Source organism: Macrosteles quadrilineatus, unplaced genomic scaffold (assembly GCF_028750875.1).
Source record: "Macrosteles quadrilineatus isolate MER2022 unplaced genomic scaffold, UCM_ALF_1.0 Scaffold_3__2_contigs__length_128488019, whole genome shotgun sequence".
Classification (NCBI taxonomy): domain Eukaryota; kingdom Metazoa; phylum Arthropoda; class Insecta; order Hemiptera; family Cicadellidae; genus Macrosteles; species Macrosteles quadrilineatus.
Window position 1 is genome coordinate 46,957,014 of NW_026542596.1, and position 19,350 is coordinate 46,976,363.

At 34.9% G+C, this 19,350-nt stretch overlaps 1 protein-coding gene across 1 annotated transcript; it reads left to right on the forward strand.

The window, feature by feature from the left end:
- The first annotated feature begins 789 nt into the window (after positions 1-789).
- On the forward strand, positions 790-16,968 carry LOC128988621 (tumor suppressor candidate 3). Its single transcript, XM_054410083.1, has 8 exons — positions 790-1,006; positions 1,928-2,100; positions 4,762-4,879; positions 6,104-6,244; positions 6,784-6,924; positions 7,179-7,329; positions 8,282-8,450; positions 16,747-16,968. Exons 1-8 carry the CDS (start codon positions 926-928, stop codon positions 16,760-16,762), a joined length of 990 nt encoding a protein of 329 aa, XP_054266058.1. The 5' UTR covers positions 790-925; the 3' UTR covers positions 16,763-16,968.
- The last annotated feature ends 2,382 nt before the right edge of the window (positions 16,969-19,350 follow it).

Here is a 19,350-nt window from a genome sequence, read left to right on the forward strand (position 1 = left end):
TACTTTTAACATCGCTGGCTAGTGGCTAAGATGGTTAATTGAGGAACTGTATAGTTTCTCTTGAAGTTGGGGACCGAATTATCTGAGTCTTTAAATACGGAGGAAAAATACTCCGCAAACAGTTCACATCTATCCATGGAGGTTTCGGCAAGTTTATAGAGTCGTATGAAAGTTGGGATAGCTGGACTGTTTGTATAGGACCAGAAGGCTTTAATATTCTGGGGTATACTTTTTCCACCCTTTAGTGTAATCAGCACTTCTTAGCAAGGACAAGGACTTTGCACTGTCTATACGCAGAGACCGAAAATTGTAAACCGGTACATTACCCAGTCTTCTACTGTAGAAAATCCTATGGTCAGATTTCTTCCTGACGACCCGGGGCCCATTTCATAATAAAGTACAAACTAATATTATTAGTAAATCAGCTGATCGCCCAATGCAAATCTTATGGAAATTACAAGTTACAAGTTGTAACTTGTAACTTGTAGTTTATTATGAAATGGGCCCCAGGAGTTTAAGTTCATGTGAGAACCACTGGATGGGGATTCGTAGTGGAAGCAAGATCATTCAATAATTAATTAATAAGACATAATCATTTGTCTCTTACCAGATCATTGAATATCAAATCTAAAACTTCTTCGGTTTTGGGATTTCTACTTGCCTGTTGAACAGCTGAATACGTTGCTTGTTGTCTGGTTGTCGCTTCGTGAGTGGTCCGCTCTCGGCTGATATGAAATACTGCTGAATTCTGAACCGAAGTGAAAGTGAAGTGAAACGTTTGCTGACAGGTGACAGCATAGCAGCACTACCACTAGCAGAAGCAGACGATTTAGTAGACGAATAGCAATAGACATCGATTCGACATAAGTTCAGTTCGGTTTTGTAAACAAATAGAAGTGACTTAATTTACTAACTTTTATTTAAAATGTATATATCATGGAGTTTTGTCCTTCTGTCTTTATGTACTTATTTATTGCAGTCTTGCACTGGACAAATAAAAAATAAGGCAAGTATAACAAACTGTATACTAGGTTATGTTATAACTTTATCTGGCCGGCATTTATTGGGATCTAGGCTGAGTGATTATTTTACGATTGATTACCTATGTATCTTTCAAATGAAACTAATCAAATGATCATTAATTAATTATAAAAACACCCATAAGTCAAAATATCTGATAGGCTAACTCAAGCATAATTTTGGGCCACTTAATGTCTTTCTATGGGAGGATGAGCCTATTCAAATATTGATTTTAAGCTAATGTTTTTATCCCTTTCAATTCGCTCATTAACTGTATTTCTTTAGCTCAAATTTGTATTTGCTATGGTAATCCAGAGTAAAACAGTGACAAAGGCACAGTTCTCCGCAGATGCAGGCCCAGAAAAACTGTTGCAGTCAAATCTCTGGCCTGTTTAAACACGGTTTAAAAGTTATTTGTTTAGTTTTCAATGGGAAAACACATGAATTAATTTATACAACCTTTTAAAGTATGAATCCAACAGACAACTACATATTTTAGTACACACTTGAGTTTAGGCCTACATGTTTATCTTGTGTCAGTACCAGAGACAATGAACATAGGCCTATTTCAAAGTCAGTTGATGTTGAAACGCTTGTTTTGCTTGTTTAGTTCAGCAATTCCCTTCACATTGGCCTACAATTCAATAGGAGATTTAGCAGTTTTCGACATTGTAATTAACTCACATTTTAAATTCAAACTAAGTAACTTACATTGTGTGTCTGCATGTAATGCCACAAAATAATAAACATAAATTCATGTAGAATTACTTAGTAAAACTATTAAATTTTAGTAAGTTAAAATTCATTTTGGTTAAAGTTTTCTAAGATGAAACAGTTATTTCATGATTTAGGCTGCAGCCTGCTTTATCAATGACTTGCTGTCTTTTAAGGACAATTGATTTTACAGGGACAGAGTTTAAGTGAAAGAGTGCAACAACTGACAGAAATGAATATGAAGCGATCAGTTTTAAAGTTTAATGGAGCAAGATTTAGAGAATTTGTGAAAGCTACACCAAGAAACTATTCAGTTGTTGTGATGTTCACAGCAATGGAGCCGCAAAGACAATGTTCAATTTGCAGGTAGGCTATATGAATGATTTACTGCTGTGTTATTTTACCAACATAATAAGTAATGATTAATAAGCAACACGTACCGTAGCCTGATTTAATTTGATAATAACTTATTAAATACCATATTAAAAATCAATCAGCAGCGCTGGTTCTAGACAATTTTCTCTTATTGTAAGCAAACAAAGTTCCGGCCCCCCCGTGAAACCCACTTTTCACAGGATTGAACCAGCGACCCTTTGATTCTATCGATCACTATAACCACTGCCCATCATCCATTAAAAATTACAAGTAGGCTAGGCCTAAAAAATGCTTTAGAACATCCAAAACGTCTGTCGTCCGAGTCAAAGTAGATGAGTTGTTAGTAGCTAGGGCCTATAGTCAATTTTGTTATTATTTGTGGACGTGGTTATTGTTTTTTGGGAAAAATAATAAAACAAATAGTTGAAGTATGCGTAAGGGTCTTCCACCTTACCATATAGGTACAATTTATCCTAACTCCTTACTCCCACAGTCCTGGTGATTTAAATAAACTTTTAATCCTACTTTTAGGCCTACGTAGCTTTTTTCAATGCCTCTAGTCTCTTTCCTTAAATACTGAACATTGGAGAGTTCTTAACCGTGTACTTTGCTTTCCCCTTAAACCGGCCCCATCAATCAGAACATCCTGAAGGTATATTATTAGGTTGGGGATTTCTGTAAGAATTAGTATTGTATACTAAAGCCCCGTTAACACAAGGCCAGGAGGCAGGCAGGTTACCTGCCTCTATTGTATTTCAAGTTACCTGTGGCAAGGTAACATCAACTGGCTTTGTGTAAATGCGACTTTAGTTTATAAAAGGTAGGATTTTAATGAATATATCAAACTTTGTCGTTTTTTATAGTAATTAACTAAAAGAGACTTTATGCCACTTAAAAACCAAACAGAACTACTGTAAATTAAGTCAACCTAAAAAGAGAAAAGTTCCAATCATTTTGAGATGGACCCAATCCCCCCAACCATACAATTTACTTTGAGAAAATGCTGAACTTTCCATAGCTTGGAATGGGGCATTGAACTAGCCTAATCTCTGGGCTGTCCGGTATATTGGTATTGCAACAAAAATTATTTTTGCTCAAAATTGTTGTAAAAGTCATAACTTGACATAAGGGGCGTCACTAAGGGCCAACCCTCCCCCCCCCAATCATGTTGAAAAGATTGGGGATTTTTGGGTAGGTATTTGAAGCTATGAGTTGGGATCTTGGGAAGTCTGAATCTGTTTTATACTGCCATCATTCCATCTGTATGAATTAATAATTAAAATAAAAGAGTAGGCCTAGCCTATTGGAAATTTCATATGTTGATAATCCAACGATTTTTAGGGGAATTTCTTTGTTAGCTGCTTGTGGAGAGCTATATCCATTGAGCGTTTATTAAAAAATAGGTATTAAGAGGCTGCTGTAAACATCAACTTAATGTTTTATTGATCAGTACAGTGTAGTGACGATCAACTCCATAATGTGTGAAAACCTTCATTTATTTCTATTTGTGTATGCCAGACAGAGAGGCTTTAAAGGTAAAATATTCATCTTACTTTTACAACTTAATGTTAGGAAATATGAGTAATATAGGTGGGAAATTTGAGTAATACAGTTGGGAAATCCATGTAATGGGCCTATGGTTAGAAAATTCTAAGTGTCTCTCCCTCTTAATATTTTTGTCATCCGACGCCCCAGCTTAACTTCTTTTAACTTTGCATGAAACAAATAGGCCTATTCATTTGATTGTTTATAATTTCTCCAGGACTTTTCTTTTAAACTTAATAAACGCTGTATTCCTATACTGCCTCTATGTATGTTGGCCTTTGTTCTCTGTTGTGAAGTGGACAGGTTTCATAACATTTCATGAAACTAAACCAAAAATTAAAATTAAAATGCAATGGCTTCTTACAATCAGCCTTAACTTAACTCTCCTTTTTTTTATTTTATTTGTTTGTCCTAGGTTGCTAGGCACGAGTCTGGGATTGTTTTTCACATTACTTCAGGCTAGACCTAGGGGTTGCGGGGCATTGGCATTATCACTTAGATAAAATCCATTGGTGACTTGAACACGGGGCCTCTTGGACCGAAGTCTCGTGTCTAACCACTAGACCAGCTTGTTCCCGCCTTAAGGTCCTAGGCTTGGACTAGGTAAGCACGACTGGGTAGCGGACCACATGATCAAATGGAGCCGTTCACACGAGCCTAGGACGCCGACTAGCTAGTCGTGTTCAAGCTTGGTGTCCCAAAACCTAGTTGGGCCCCGCTTCCCAGTCCGTCGTGGCAACTACCCAGTCGCCCAGTCGAACTGCGTAGCAGTACATGTAGCCTTATGGGAGCGTTCACACGAGCGATAAGGTAGTCGAGCTGCAGCTCGCATTCTTCTCTTTGTTCTCATTGTGCACCAGTGATGGATCCGAGTGGTTTTGATATCGATATTTTCACCTAGTCCGTGGACATGTCGTTCGTGTGAACCGGTGTGATCCTGTGGACCGCTACCCAGTCGTGCTTACCTAGTCCAAGCCTAGTCTGCTAGGTATGTCGCTCGTGTGAACCGGGCCTAAGTCTCCTTAGTGATTCTAGAAAACACAAAACTTTATCGGTTGCCTAGAGTTAAATATTGTTTCTTTTAATCCACTTATGTTTTAATTGCAGGCACGCACATGATGAGTTCATTATTGTGGCGAATTCGTTCCGCTACTCTCAAATATATTCCAACAAGTTATTCTTTGCTATGGTGGATTTTGATGAGGGTGGTGATGTATTTCAAATGGTAGGTAGGATTAAGTTTTATCACTTTAAACAATTTATACAAATAAAAAACCCATCCATGTATCATTTACGATTTCATTCAGACTTCTATAACTATGGATAAAAAGTAATATTATAGGTGTAACATCTGTTTCTAGTATCTACACTTATATTTCAGTGAGTAGCCTAATGATGAACCCAATCTCACCAGAATGTATTGTAAAATTCTAATAGGCCTACTTATCTCAATAACAACTGTATTTTTTTTTGTTTTTTTTGGTCATTGAAGGTACCCAATACTAAGACTAATTTAATTTTAATATTATTTCTTAACGTAGTATGTTATTAACTTAACATTTTTTGTGAAGTAAGCTGAAGATTTTCCATGTATGCTGTATTGTAATTATTAACCAATTGACTCCAAACATACTAAATAGAACATTATTTTAAAGAGTTTTTTCAGAAGAACAGATTAATATAGAGTAGACTCAGAATTATCCACAATAATGATTGTGAATACTTGAAATCTTGCATGATGCAATCTAACCAAGAATGCTTGGCAAATAAGTAGCATTGACATTAAATGTATAGTTAAGCTTTAATACAGGTAATAAAAACACATTTTAAATGCAGTGTACATACCTTTTAAGTATGTTTATACATTTATGTTTAAAAAACAATAATATTGGAGAGCCTGTACAGGTCTAGTAATAACAAAATTAAAACACAACCAAAATGTAACCTGTCAAATCTATTGCGCTGTTGGGGTGGATGTGTATGTGTAAAGGTTGTTGTAGGGAGTGTGTCGGCGGTTAGTAAAGTAAACAATGGAAGCTGTGTTTATAGTGTGCCCATAAGATGATAGGCTTCCTCTTGCTAAACATATTTGTTGTCGCTGCATAACGTACATTTAACTTGTATAATAGATTTTTAATTTTTTTGTTATCCTGGTTGATCTGCAGCTTAGTTAATTCCCTTGTAGGAAATCGGGAGTCTACTGTGTTTTTTATCCGTAGGAAGTGCATTAAGTTTCTTTTTAGGATCAAACATTCAAGCTCATTACTGATAATGCTCCATTGTTATTTACCATACTAAACTTGACAATTTTTAAACATAGGATTACATCAAGTCAAGTTTCAGTTTTTACAGTGTAGAGAGAATTTTTTGTCTCTTTGGTAGATATTCTTCCCTGATTAGTAAATTGATACTTAAAAATTGCATTTAATCTGTAATTTTGTTTTTACAGCTAAGACTAAACACGGCTCCCATATTCATTCATTTCCCAGCCAAAGGTAAACCCAAGAACAGTGATACCTTCGACATCCAGAGGGTCGGATTTGCTGCCGAGTCCATTGCCAAATGGATCGGAGAAAGAACAGATGTTCAGGTAAAAGTCTCAGTCGTGAGCTGTGATTTTTAAGTTTAGATAAAGAATCTATTCAAACAAAATAAGTACCGATATATACACCTTGTACAAGTGATTTGAACAGGTGCTAATTTGATCTGTGATCTGTGATCTTTGATCTGTGTAATAAATCATTAGGCCTACAAATTAGAGAATTGGAATTACTCGTGTGCTGTTTGTGTGTTTGATTCCTTATACATTACATAGTTGTATGTTGGAACGAAAAAATGGGTTGGGGGGTCTGAAAACGCCTCAACAAGCTACGCAACAGCTCTGATGATTTTTATGTATTATTGACATTTAAATTACATCTCTGGGCTACCTATATATTTTTGTTTTGTTTAAATCTGAGTAAACCAAGTTTTTAGAGCAGACATCTTTGTATGTAATCACTTGCACCATTACTTTATTAACCTTATCACACCAACATACCCTTAACTACCTACCATATTCTTACTGTCAGACTATTTTTTATTGAATTTTCACCTCAAGCCTTCTCAAACCTGTACATTATTCTGCAGATCCGAGTTTTCCGTCCACCCAACTACTCGGGAACGATGGCCCTTGTCATGTTGTTTGCCTTGGTCGCTGGATTCTTGTACCTCAAACGCAACAATCTCGACTTTCTCTACAACAAGAATCTGTGGGCAATCAGTGCAGTGGTGAGTTATATAATTGTTGATTATATTGTAAATTTACTTTGACAAGTGACTAGTTTGGTGTACTACAGTGACCTGATTGGTTACAATGTTAAAGTGTGATCTTAACTGACTTGCACCATTTTCAAGGATAAAGTACCTTCCTTGAAACATATAGCTTCACCAATCAGATTTGTGAATATTTAGAATATCATACCAGTGTGTAAGTGGCAACTTGTTCATCAAACAATGAATATCAATATGTTCTTCTGTGACAGTTGTTCTGCTTCGCAATGGTGTCCGGACAGATGTGGAACCATATCCGCAGTCCTCCGTTTGTCCACCGCAGTCAATCCGGAGGAGTCGCCTACATCCACGGATCGTCACAGGGCCAGTTTGTACTGGAGACGTATATCATAATTGTGCTCAGTATCCTTTTCACTGTTCTAAGGCTGTATAGTTGTAGCAAATCATAGTTCAAACTACATCAATCTGTCAAGGTGTTCACGTAGATCTAAACATCTTTCTCACAAACATGTGGTACGGCCAAAGAAACTATTGTATTTTACTTAAACGTCTTCAATCGTATTTTCTTGTGGATGACAAGTTTCAACCTTATATGCCATCTTCAGCTTCCCAACTTGTCTCATTGTTGCTCTATAGAGTTAGTACAATAGCAACTTCATCAGGTAGTTATTAACAAAAAAACAGTTAAGACACATTTCCACCGACTTTTTGACAGGGAAATAAAAACACCTAACAGACAATGGTAACATTTAAATCAATTACTCGTGCATGAATGACTGGGTTAAGGATTCTGGTGAAACTATCTCGATGAGCTACTTTACGTTGAACTTTGGACCATAAAATCATCTTTCATTGTTTGTCCAACCAATGGTACCAATGGTGATTATATAATGGATAGTTATAAAATTGGTGTCAGATTAAAACACAAACAAACACAGAATTGAAGACTTAGTAATATACAGTTTGGTTAAGTCTGTGCTAGGAAGCTCAACAGCATGTTCAATGAAATATAACATAACATCATTAAAAGTATATTAGTTTTGGAATAAAATTAGCTGTGAAATGCCAAAAACTACATCAGAACATTATCATTACTGTGTCTGACAAAAGATTTACGTTCTGCCTTTTTATCCCTTAGTGCAAGCTTTGCATACTTCTTACAAAATGTACATACTGTGCATGAGCAAATAAATAATCAAAACATTTTGCCAATACCATTATTAATTTGTTTGATTAATGTAGTTACACAATATATAGTAAAGGCTTAATGAATCTGTATAACTACTGGTAACATATAAATTGTGGAAATAGAAAGTTTTAATCCATGAGAACATTTTTTCTTAACGCTTCACAGATGGCGCTATAGTCCTAGGTATGATCATGATGACGGATGCTGCGGCTCGAAAGAACGGAGACGTAAGAATGCGACAGATCATTGTCGTTGTGGGTCTTGCTATTGTAGCAGTGTTTTTCAGCGTTATCTTATCAATATTTAGATCGAAAGCTCACGGATACCCTTACAGGTAATACTTATTTTTAACTGTGTGTCATCTATTTTATACTTTGAGTACTATTGAATACTACTTGTAATACTTTGAATTTAATTTATTCATTTATTTGATATAAAATGTACCTGGAAATATAAAATGTAATATAAACTGGTAGAAGAATTTATTGAGAGAATAGTAGGTTTAACTGAATGGGAATGAGTCCAAACTGGCATAAGAAACAACACTTTACACTACCAAAACATAGGCCTAAGATAAATGATTTCACTGTTACTGCTAGCATTTTCAACGGTACCGGTAGCTTAAGATGAAAAGCCTCTCTTGATTGAGTAGTAGATGAATCAATTTTATTCCTTCTACACTATCAGACAATAAACCAAAGCCCTGCTAATCCAAACTTTGAATCGTGAATGTACCCTTGTTGGATTACTAAATCGTTCAAATTACCTGTAAATGCAGTAAAACTCTCAAAAAGCAAAGTTTTTATTTTGACTATAAATAAATGGCCATAAATTGCTCCCTGTGATTGTTTTCCCTGATCATGAAAACGCTATGTTCAATCTCGACAATGGCGAAATCGTGATAAGTTCCCACAATCACAGTGACACTATGATCACCTCCCTCAATCACATACTACACTACGACCTTAAAGGAACCAAAAAAATGTAAATAATAAATAGGCTTGGTCACAGGATAATGGAAATTATTCTAAATATTGTGGTTTATAAATAGACCTACTTCACAGTTTTTTTTCTACCAAAATATACGTACGACTCCCAGTGTTCTCGGTTGGTTTTATTTTGTTCCAATTGCCAGACGTTCAAATTAGTGGGACTCGGTACAGTAACTCTGTGATCAATAACATGACTGGTGTGCTTTTTGCTGCTGTTGCTTGCTGGTGGGACATTTTATTGCTGGTGTGCTGCAACGCTCGCAGAATTATTGCTTGTGATTTTGTTTTTGATATAAGACGCTTTGAGCACATCACACCTTTCTACATCGAATCAAAAATATTAAAGTTAAACAATCAGAGTCTACTTAAAATCCCCATGTTAGCATTTTCAATTTTAATAAATAGATTGCCAAAATATTTTGAAAGTGACTTCAGCTTTGTAGCCTAAGGTAGTTTGAGGAGTTTACATCTTTCACGTTGCGCATCATCATTGGAGTACAGCATATGAGGGCCTTTGTTGTAACTGCCTGCCGTCTTTGGAACAACCTACCTTTATCCATTAAAATGCTTGATAGTTGCCCTCGGTTCGTGGCGGCAATGAAAAAATTGTTCTTTGAGCGTATGGTCTTGGCTGGTGCGTCCTAGGACTGTTTAGGCACTTCGGTAATTGCTGACTGAGTGTGTGAGTGATTTTGTTAGACATTTTGTTTTTAAAAAGTATTTTGTTTAAATAATGTTTTCTATTATATTGTGTATTCTATTTTATATTTATATGTATGCAGGTTAAGTGTAAGAAAGGGCCACATGGCCCTAACTTTGCCTGTTGAAATAAAGGATTTTCATTTCATTTTACAGTAGACTCTCAGTAATCAGGCAGATATGGGACCGTGATACTGCCAGATTAGTTAAAATGTCGGATTACTGGAATGCCATTAATAAAAACAGTTTAATTGGGCAAACTACTGTTTTTTTGTACCAAAACAATTGTTATAAGTAGTGATGTGTCGATTCTTGATACCACCGATATTTGGACATTGGTATCAGTATCAAGAATGGATCGTCAAAATATTATTCCGATACCAAGACCCGACACGTCTGCGAAGATTGTGCAATTGGAAACCCCTATTCCCGCAATCGGGCATGATGATGTTGTTTTTATGACCACGGGAGACAATGATGATGTCCACACGGTCTAAAAATGCTAATGAAAAGGTCAAATTTGGAGAAGATGAGGATAATGTTTCTGTTGTTGTGAAGTGTATTCATGATTTTTCGTGACTGCAGGAGACAATGATCCTTTACACAAAAAAAATGACCCTGAAATTATATCCAATTATCGCCCAGTGTCTGTTCTTCCTTCAATTTCTAAAGTGTATGAAAAAGCCGTATACTTACAATTATCCGAGTTCTTGGAAAAATTTAATATTTTGGATGATAATCAGCATGGATTTCGGAATGGAAGATCAGTTGTAAGCGCAGCTGTTTCTTTTATCGAATCAGTCATTGAATCAGTAGACAAAGGACATTATACAATTGGCATATTTATGGACCTTTCTAAAGCGTTTGATAGTGTAAAACATAGTAAATTACTAGAAAAACTTAAAATAATTGGAATATCAAAAAGAGCTCTTAATTGGTTTTCTTCCTATTTGACAAATAGATCTCAATTCGTGGAAATTACCCATTTGACAAATCATAATAGAATTATCAAATCATCATCAACTTATCAACCAATTAAATTTGGGGTGCCACAAGGTTCAATTTTGGGGCCTATTTTTGTGTTACCTTAAGGGCATGGAAGATACTTTAACCTACAAGCAAAATTCTAAATTATGTCTTTACGCTGATGATTCTAATTTGATTGTATCATCTAACTCTCCAGAAGAAGCTGAAATTCTTACATATGTAGAATTAGAGAATATTGGGAACTATTTCTACAATCATAACTTATTATTAAATTCACAAAAAACTAAATTTATAAATTTCAGAACAGCACTGAACAGAATTACAAAAGATCCAACAATAACTTACAACTCAAATAATATTCAAAAGGAACATCAAATCAATTTTCTGGGATTAACAATAGATGAAAATTTGAATTGGGGTAAGCACACACAGAAAGTTTTAACCAAAACTAACTCTGGAATGTTCGCATTATCAAAAATGTCCTTTTATTGTAATTTGAAAACCCTAAAAAGTATATATTTTGCACACATTCACTCCCATATTTCATTCGGTTTAGCATTATATGGGTCAACAAAAATATTAAATATGGATAGTATTCTGAAGCGACAAAAAGAAGCTATCAGAATTATGCTTAAGCTTAAACGAGATGATTCGGCAAAAGAACATTTTAAGAAATTACAAATTTTACAGTTTATGGGCAATATATTTATGAAACAATTCTTATCGCAAAAAAAAAATGAATCTGAGCAAGTAATAAATTCAGTGCATTCTTATAATTTTAGGAGGAGAAGGGAGTTTGTCCAGCCTCACAAATTAAAACTTTTTGAAAAAAAACCCTCATATGCTGGTAATGATTTTCTAAAATTTGTCCCTGAATTCATAAAAAAAGAAACGAACCTATCTAAATTCAAGAAAATTCTAAAGGAGCATTTAATAAATCTAGCATTATATTCTTTTGATGAATTTTCCACCTCCCATAAATAGAAATAGTATTTTTATTTTAAGTATTCTGACACTATTCACTGTACCACCAATGTACATGATTTACGAATAAAGATGTTTGAATATGAATATGAATATGATTGTCACACGACCGTGGGAAATTATCAGAATTTTGCCTCAACTGCTGGACGATGACAATGTCTACATGACCGTGAAGACGATAATGATGTCTAATCACGGTCACTGGAGACTATGATAATGTCTATGCGGCCAAAAAATGATGATGAATTCACCACGATTGCAGAAGACGATGATGATATTTTTGTTACCGCGAAGCTCCTAAATACAGTTACATACTGTGGATTAAATGAAATTGTTGTAAATTCCTGCTTTGTTGTAATCCTAATTGTTGCTAGTGTCGCAACTAGTTTGGACTTTCTACAAAGTCATCTTCAGGCGTCAAGGATGTCAAAAGGGTGGTAAAAATAAGAATAAGAATATTTTATTTCCATTGATCTGTTTGTACAGAAATAGGACAAGTCAATTTGTTATACAATGTTATACAAATGTAACATATAGCAAATAAAAATAAAACAAGACATTAATGTATTAAAAAGAAATACAAACTTGTGTATTAAAAACTCCTCAAGTTTATAAAAGGGATTTTCTACCAGCCAGGTGTACAATACAGATTTAAACCTGTTTAAACTAACCTCTCTTGCATTCTCAGGCAGCTTATTAAAAAAGTAAATGCAATTTAGTTTAAAAGAAGTTTTAGTTTTGGTAAGCCTATGTGGTACTATATCCAAATTCCCCCTCCCCCTGGTATTATGATTATGAATATTTTGCCTAGTACGAAACATATTTAAGTTTGTTTTAGCATAAACCAGAACTTGAAAGATGTATAGATTGAATACTGTAGGAATTTTGAACTCTACAAAAAGTTGCTTACAGTGTGCTACGTGATCGACTCCTGCCATATTACGAATAGCTTTTTTTTGAAGCAATAGGATGTCATTAACATGTGGTGAGTGACCCCATGCAAGTAATCCATATATTACATGTGCTTGAAAGAGGCCAAAGTATGCTAGTCTCAAATAATCAGGACTAACAAAACTTTTGAGTTTCCAAAGCAGGCAAGTCACTCTTGAAATTTTGCTACAAACAGATTTGATGTGATCAGACCAGTTTAATTTTGAGTCAATATGTATTCCTAAAAGCTTGACCAATTCCATATTGACTTCTCTTTTTAAACTCAATGTTATATATTGTGTTTTTTCCAAATTACAAGTGTTTATTTGTCGAGAACCAATCATAAGCCATTGTCTCTGCTTGTCGGGACATTTCTTATAAATAAATCAAGTTTTCATGATTGGAAAGTAATGTTGTATCATCAGCATAAATAATGGAATAGGTATTTAAGTTTTTGGGCAAATCATTAATATACACTGTAAAGAAAAAAGGGCCAAGGATTGATCCTTGTGGGACTCCAGATACCACTTCAATCATCTTGGAACAATTATTTCTAACGGAAACATATTGTAATCTCTTTGAGAGGTATGACTCAATCAGTTTCAAGGAGCTTTGCGCCACACCGTAAAACTGAAGTTTTTTAGGAGAATATCAAATGGGACACATGCTTTACTGAGGTCACACAGCACGAGAGAAACAGATTTTTTCGCCTCAAAAGATATTAAAGATATTAAAAAAAAAAAGCATCCAAAGAATAATCTACTAAATTTATTATTGCTGATGTTGTTGATTTATTTTTACGAAAGCCATGTTGACAGTTTGTAATTATATTATGTGATTCAAAAAAGTAATTGAGTTGATTATACATAATTGATTCATATATTTTTGATAAAATTGGAACAATTGAAACTGGGCGGTAATTTTGAACCATATTTTTGTCACCCTTCTTAAATATTGGTGTGACTTTTGAAACTTTGTGATTGAGCAAAATAACCTTCCTGCATGCAGTTATTTAAGATAAAAGCAAGTGGTTTACTTATAAATTCAATTGTTTGTTTGATTATATGATTTGATAACCAATAAAAATCCATAGCCTTAGAGTTTGAAAATTTAGACACAACTTTTATAATGTCCACCGGTGAGACTTTTTGCCACATGAATGAATCTTGATAGATAGATTTATCTCTCAAAAAGTGTTCCATACTAAAAGGTGTAGTAGGAATTCCGTCACTTAACTCTTTTATTGAGTTTTGAAAATATGTATTAAATTCATCTGGATCCAGGCTGACATCCGGGGTAAAAGAGGGGGAATTTTAGTCGTTTGGGGCATTGTTAATATATTTTTCAACTGCCAATTTCTTTGCTCCTGCCAATTCTTTTCTGTACCTTCTTTTAATTTGAATATATGCATTGTAAGCTGCCTGAGATTGTTCTGATCTTATTGGAAGAAGATTCTTATGAACAGAAAATAACAGTAACATTTCATTTCTTGTCTTTTCTAATTCCGGTGTGTACCAGTTGATTAATTTATTGGTTTTTATATTTTGTTTGTTTTTTGCTTTTATTAATGGTGAACAAAAATGCCACAAATCTATATCTCTTTAAAAAAAATTTGTCAAATAGTTTTTCAACATTTATTTTATTTTGTTTAAAATCGCCAATCATATCCCAGTTTTCTTGTTTTAGGTAAGTAATAAATAAATCAATATTTTCTTTATTTTGTTTTCTAAAATACGAATCACTGGAACACACCTTGTTTTCATTTCTTTGTGGATACTTAGTTGTACACATTTAAAAAAATAGAGGAATATGGTCAGCTATCCCCAAGTATAGTCTGATATAAATTCTTATTGAAATTTACAATAATGTTATCTATGCAGGAATTACTACGTGTGGGTTGTCTATTTGTTAAAAAAAGGTCAAGTGATCTCAAAATATTACTAAATCTAGTGAAACTGCTATTTAAGTCATTATTATTTTTCCCCATTTCAATGTTAAAATCACCCGCAATAATTATTAAGGGGTTCTTAAGTAATAGTTTTTTAATACAACGCTCAAAACAGTCAAAAAAATTATTCGCATCTCCACTTGGAGCTCTATAAATACTAACAATCAAAACGTTTTCATCCGTAAGTTTTATGCAGCAAATTTCAAAATCAGACTCAATATAAAATTCAGTAACATCAATAACTGTAAAATTCAGACAATTTTTAATATAAACACCCACTCCGCCATTAAGTTTAGATTCCCTACATATAACACTGGCTGGAACAAAATCTTTAGGAACAAATAAATTAATCTGATCATCTTTCAGCCAGTGTTCACACAAACAAATTACATTCAAATCTTTTTCTTTACATAAATATTCTAACTGTAAAATTTTATTTCTTTAACAACATACGTTGAGTTGAATTAATCTAAAAAAGATTTTGACATTTCTTTACCTTTTTCCATTACACCTTCACTTTCATTCTTATCATCACAGGTTACACTGCACTTGGGAGAACTTTCTGCTAATAGTGTAGAGGTGCTGGTGGTGCTGGTGCTGATGGTGGATGAGGGTAGTTGCTGGTAGTCGGTAGTGTCGACTGGTGGGGAGCTCAAAGATGTAGTTGGCTGCTGCTGAGGTGGTTGCTGGATATTAGTGTCGACTGCTGTGGCTCTCATTGACGGAGTTGGCTGCTGATGCTTTGCATTCTGCACTGGTGATGACTGTTGAGTGTGGGGGGCAGTAGTCCATTTAACCACAGAGTTTTCCAGGGCTCTCACAAAATCTTTGTGAAAAAAACCATTCCTCAGACATCGGATTGATTTTTGGAAATAAGAGACAATGATTATTGTAGCCTCAGTTGCCTGCTGGAATTCCACTAGTTTCTGTATAAAATGATCCACTTCAATTAGGTCACGGACACAACCCATTGGTGAGCACACCAAAGTCTTAAGCTCACTAGATTTAAAGTTTTCTGTTAGCTGTTTAAAAGCGCTGTCGTAGTCTGTCTTTGATGGCTTTCCCCAAAAGACTTCCTTTGTCACTAGACTAAAGACTGTTGCTCCCTTATTTAAGTTTTGCTGCTTTGTTAGATTTTTTGAGATATAATCAGTAGATTGTGGTCTCCCAAATTTATTTCTAAAGATAACGGCAACACCTGCAGACATGTGCTTCGGATCTCCAAAATCTGCTGAGATAGTGTGTGCAAAACCCACTGAACTATCACGCCTCATTTCATCAATCATTGTTTTCATGTGTTCTTCAACAATATTAATTTTCCCATTGTCAAACATCATAGAAGATTTTACCCATGAAGCTCTATTGGACTTTGCTCTCACCAGCTTCAAGAACATGTCAGCTACCCTTACCTTACCCCTGGCATTGAAGTGCAATCCATGTGGTGTGAAAAGGTGGCGGGGTCACTTCATATGAAGGTCATCATTAAACACAAAGTACATAAAAACACGGACATTAAAATGGTAAAAAAGGCACATTTAATACGATTAAAACAAACAAAACGGTAACTGTAGTAAGGAATGATGTGACACGACCGGATGGATGAAGAGTCTAGACTACCGGTCAATGTGGTACTATTTTAATGTCCGTGTTTGTGTTCGTGTTTTTATGTACTTTGTGTGTAATGACGACCTTCATATGAAGTGACCACCCTTTTGACATCCTTGATGCTTAAAGATGACTTTGTAGAAAGTCAAAACTAGTTGCGACACTAGCAACAATTAGGATTACTACGAAGCAGGTATTAACACCAATTTCATAATATATTCAATGTAATCCGGAGGCTAACTTCTAAAATGTAACTTTGAATTAAAGTGTTACACGATAATGTGTCTCAAATTGGATCCCTCACCACACCCATTATTACTGGAGTACCGGAGTGGCGCAGTGCTGGGGGTCTACTGTACCTATTGCAATATTGTAATAATTTATATTACATTGTTAGCAGCCAGTTGAAAAAATGGGCAAAATTTTATGAACTGCCTATAAAAACCAATCTTAGATTGTTATATCACTTCTTGTTTATGTTTCAGTTTCCTCTTCAAGTAGCTACTAGTGGATCCCGACTGGGCAGAAGCTCTCTGAGTTGTTGGACTATTTTAACCTTAGTTTGTTGTTCAGTTGATATTTGACTGTTATGAAAGTGATTGTGACACCAAGAACCATCCAGAATGTGGTCGGTTTCCATCCTGCTACATGATCAAATTGCAAATAAACTTTAATTAATTGTGGGCACATTAAACTTTTTGTAGAAACATGCCTTTTATTCTCCCTTTTCCGTATGTACAAGACTAATACTTGTTTGGCAGACTGCTTTTCATTGATCAGACCCTCACTTGAATTACCTAACTGAAGTTAATACAAAAGTGAACTGATGCATTTGAAACCAAAAATGTTATGTGAGCAAAATTGATAATCTATTGAAGTTTACTAAACAATAAAAGACAATACAGTATTAAAAACTATTTGTTCCAAACAATATTAGATTTGCTGGGTTATTTTGACTCTGAATATTTTTCTATCAGAGAGTAACACAATCAAATGTCCACTTGCAATTTAAATTATAATTATAATCAATTGTAGAAAAAGGAGGATAACTGCTCCTCGCCTCAAAAAAGTGTATGAGGCCATAGAGACACTGTGCAGTGCACACAATATTTTGTCCCCTGAGAGACTTTGTCAAGTAAAGTTTACAAAAATGTGCACAGTGTCAGCACATATGAAGAGCTTATGTCAGTCATTGCCGAAAATCGCAAAACTAAGTGATGTGATCTTGTGGAGAGTTTAGATATGCAGGTGAACAGCAGACGGGCCTGGAAGTTCCTCAAGAACATAAATGTAGATGCGACAAAACCAAAAGACAACTTTACAACAGTTACTGCCGATCAAGTCGCTACCAACCTTCTTTTAAATGGTAAAACCTATGGAAGGAAATACCGGGAGCCTGTTGTGCGTGATGTGGCAAGTGAGAATTATGCCTCAACATCACACAAAGGCGTCCCGCGCACAGAACTACACTTGATGTATCATTGCTGACCATCTGCAGAGCGTGATGTCGAGGTATTGAACAGCTGGTCCTGTATGTAGTCCATTGTTGTTATCAGCGGTGTAGTAGTCAACAGTGGTGGCTAGGCGGGGGGTGGGGTGGGTAGCGCAACAATGGTAGCGATTCAGTGTTGTCAGTCCAAGTCTCGCTCGACCTCCTTGATAAGCGGTGACAGTGATGCGATAATTATACGATACCCTTCCCGTGATAGATGGACGATATCTGGATTGCTGTTGTAGTATTTACGTTTGAAATATTTCATTAGAAAAGGTTTAAATACCTGCTATAAAGCAATCCAATTTTGTTGTTAGCACAACTAGTTTCGGTGTGTGTGTGACACCTTCATCAAGCTGCACAAGGACAGTTTTCTTTCTTCATACAAAGCGTCATATTTACACGAAAATAAATAAACATTTAAACACGACACAAACACGAATACGAGACATTTATGGTAACTGATCAGTTAAAAAAACAGACGACGCTAACCCGGCGGAGTTTGAGTCCAGACTGCAGGTGGTCAGTGCAGTGGTGTACATCCGTTATCTTATCATCCCAGGTTGTGTCCTGTCAATAACACCTCCCCTCTCCAGTAAACCGATGGCAGTGTCATACATAAAATTAGATGAAATGAAATGAAATCAAATCAACTTTATTCATATTTTGCAAACATGTGCACGAATGGCATCATTACATTGGATCAAAATCATAATGCTTAATCCCAAAAAAGTACAAGATATATTCACTATTGAAAAAGTTCTTATTCTAATATATTATGTAGGAGGAAATATTCATTCTTTGAGTACAGGGGATTGGTTAAAAAGTACATTTTTAGATTATTTTTAAATTTTGTAGTCCTTTAATTTTGTTGGAAGAGCATTGTAACATTTTATACCCATATACATTGGTCTTTTTTCAAAAAATCTTAATCTATGGGAAGGTGTTGCATAGTTATTTCTGTTTCTGGTACAGTATTGATGAGAATCCCCTACCAGTGAGACATTATTTGAATTTTGGACAGTATATAATATACATTGATAGATATAATAGCTATATACAGTCATTATGCCTAGTTCTTCAAATTTTTCCCTAACAGAATCTTGCCAATCCAAATTTAACATGATGCGTATTGCTCTTTTCTGGAGAATTAAAATTCTGTCTAAATTAGCTTGTGATGTTCCTCCATAAATACTTATACCAAAGGATAAATGTGAGTGAGCAAAATAAACCAATTTTAGGGATTCAAGTTTACAAAATTTTGATAATCGATAAAGTGCAAATAGGCCTGTTGACATTCGATTTGCCACATGGTCAATATGATCATTCCAGCTTAATTTACTGTCTATGTATAATCCTAGAAATTTAGTGTTCTCAACAATTTGTATATTTTCACCAGCTAATTTTAGTGCTGGGTAATCTGAATTGGTATTAGTTTTTAGATGAAAGCGTGTAAAATTAGTTTTGGAAAGATTTAGTAATAGCTGATGATCTGAAAAAAAGTTATTGATATTCATCAAGTTATCGATGGCAAATTTTTCTATATCATGAACAGATTTTCCGCTTACAAGAAAATTAGAATCATCGGCATATAAAC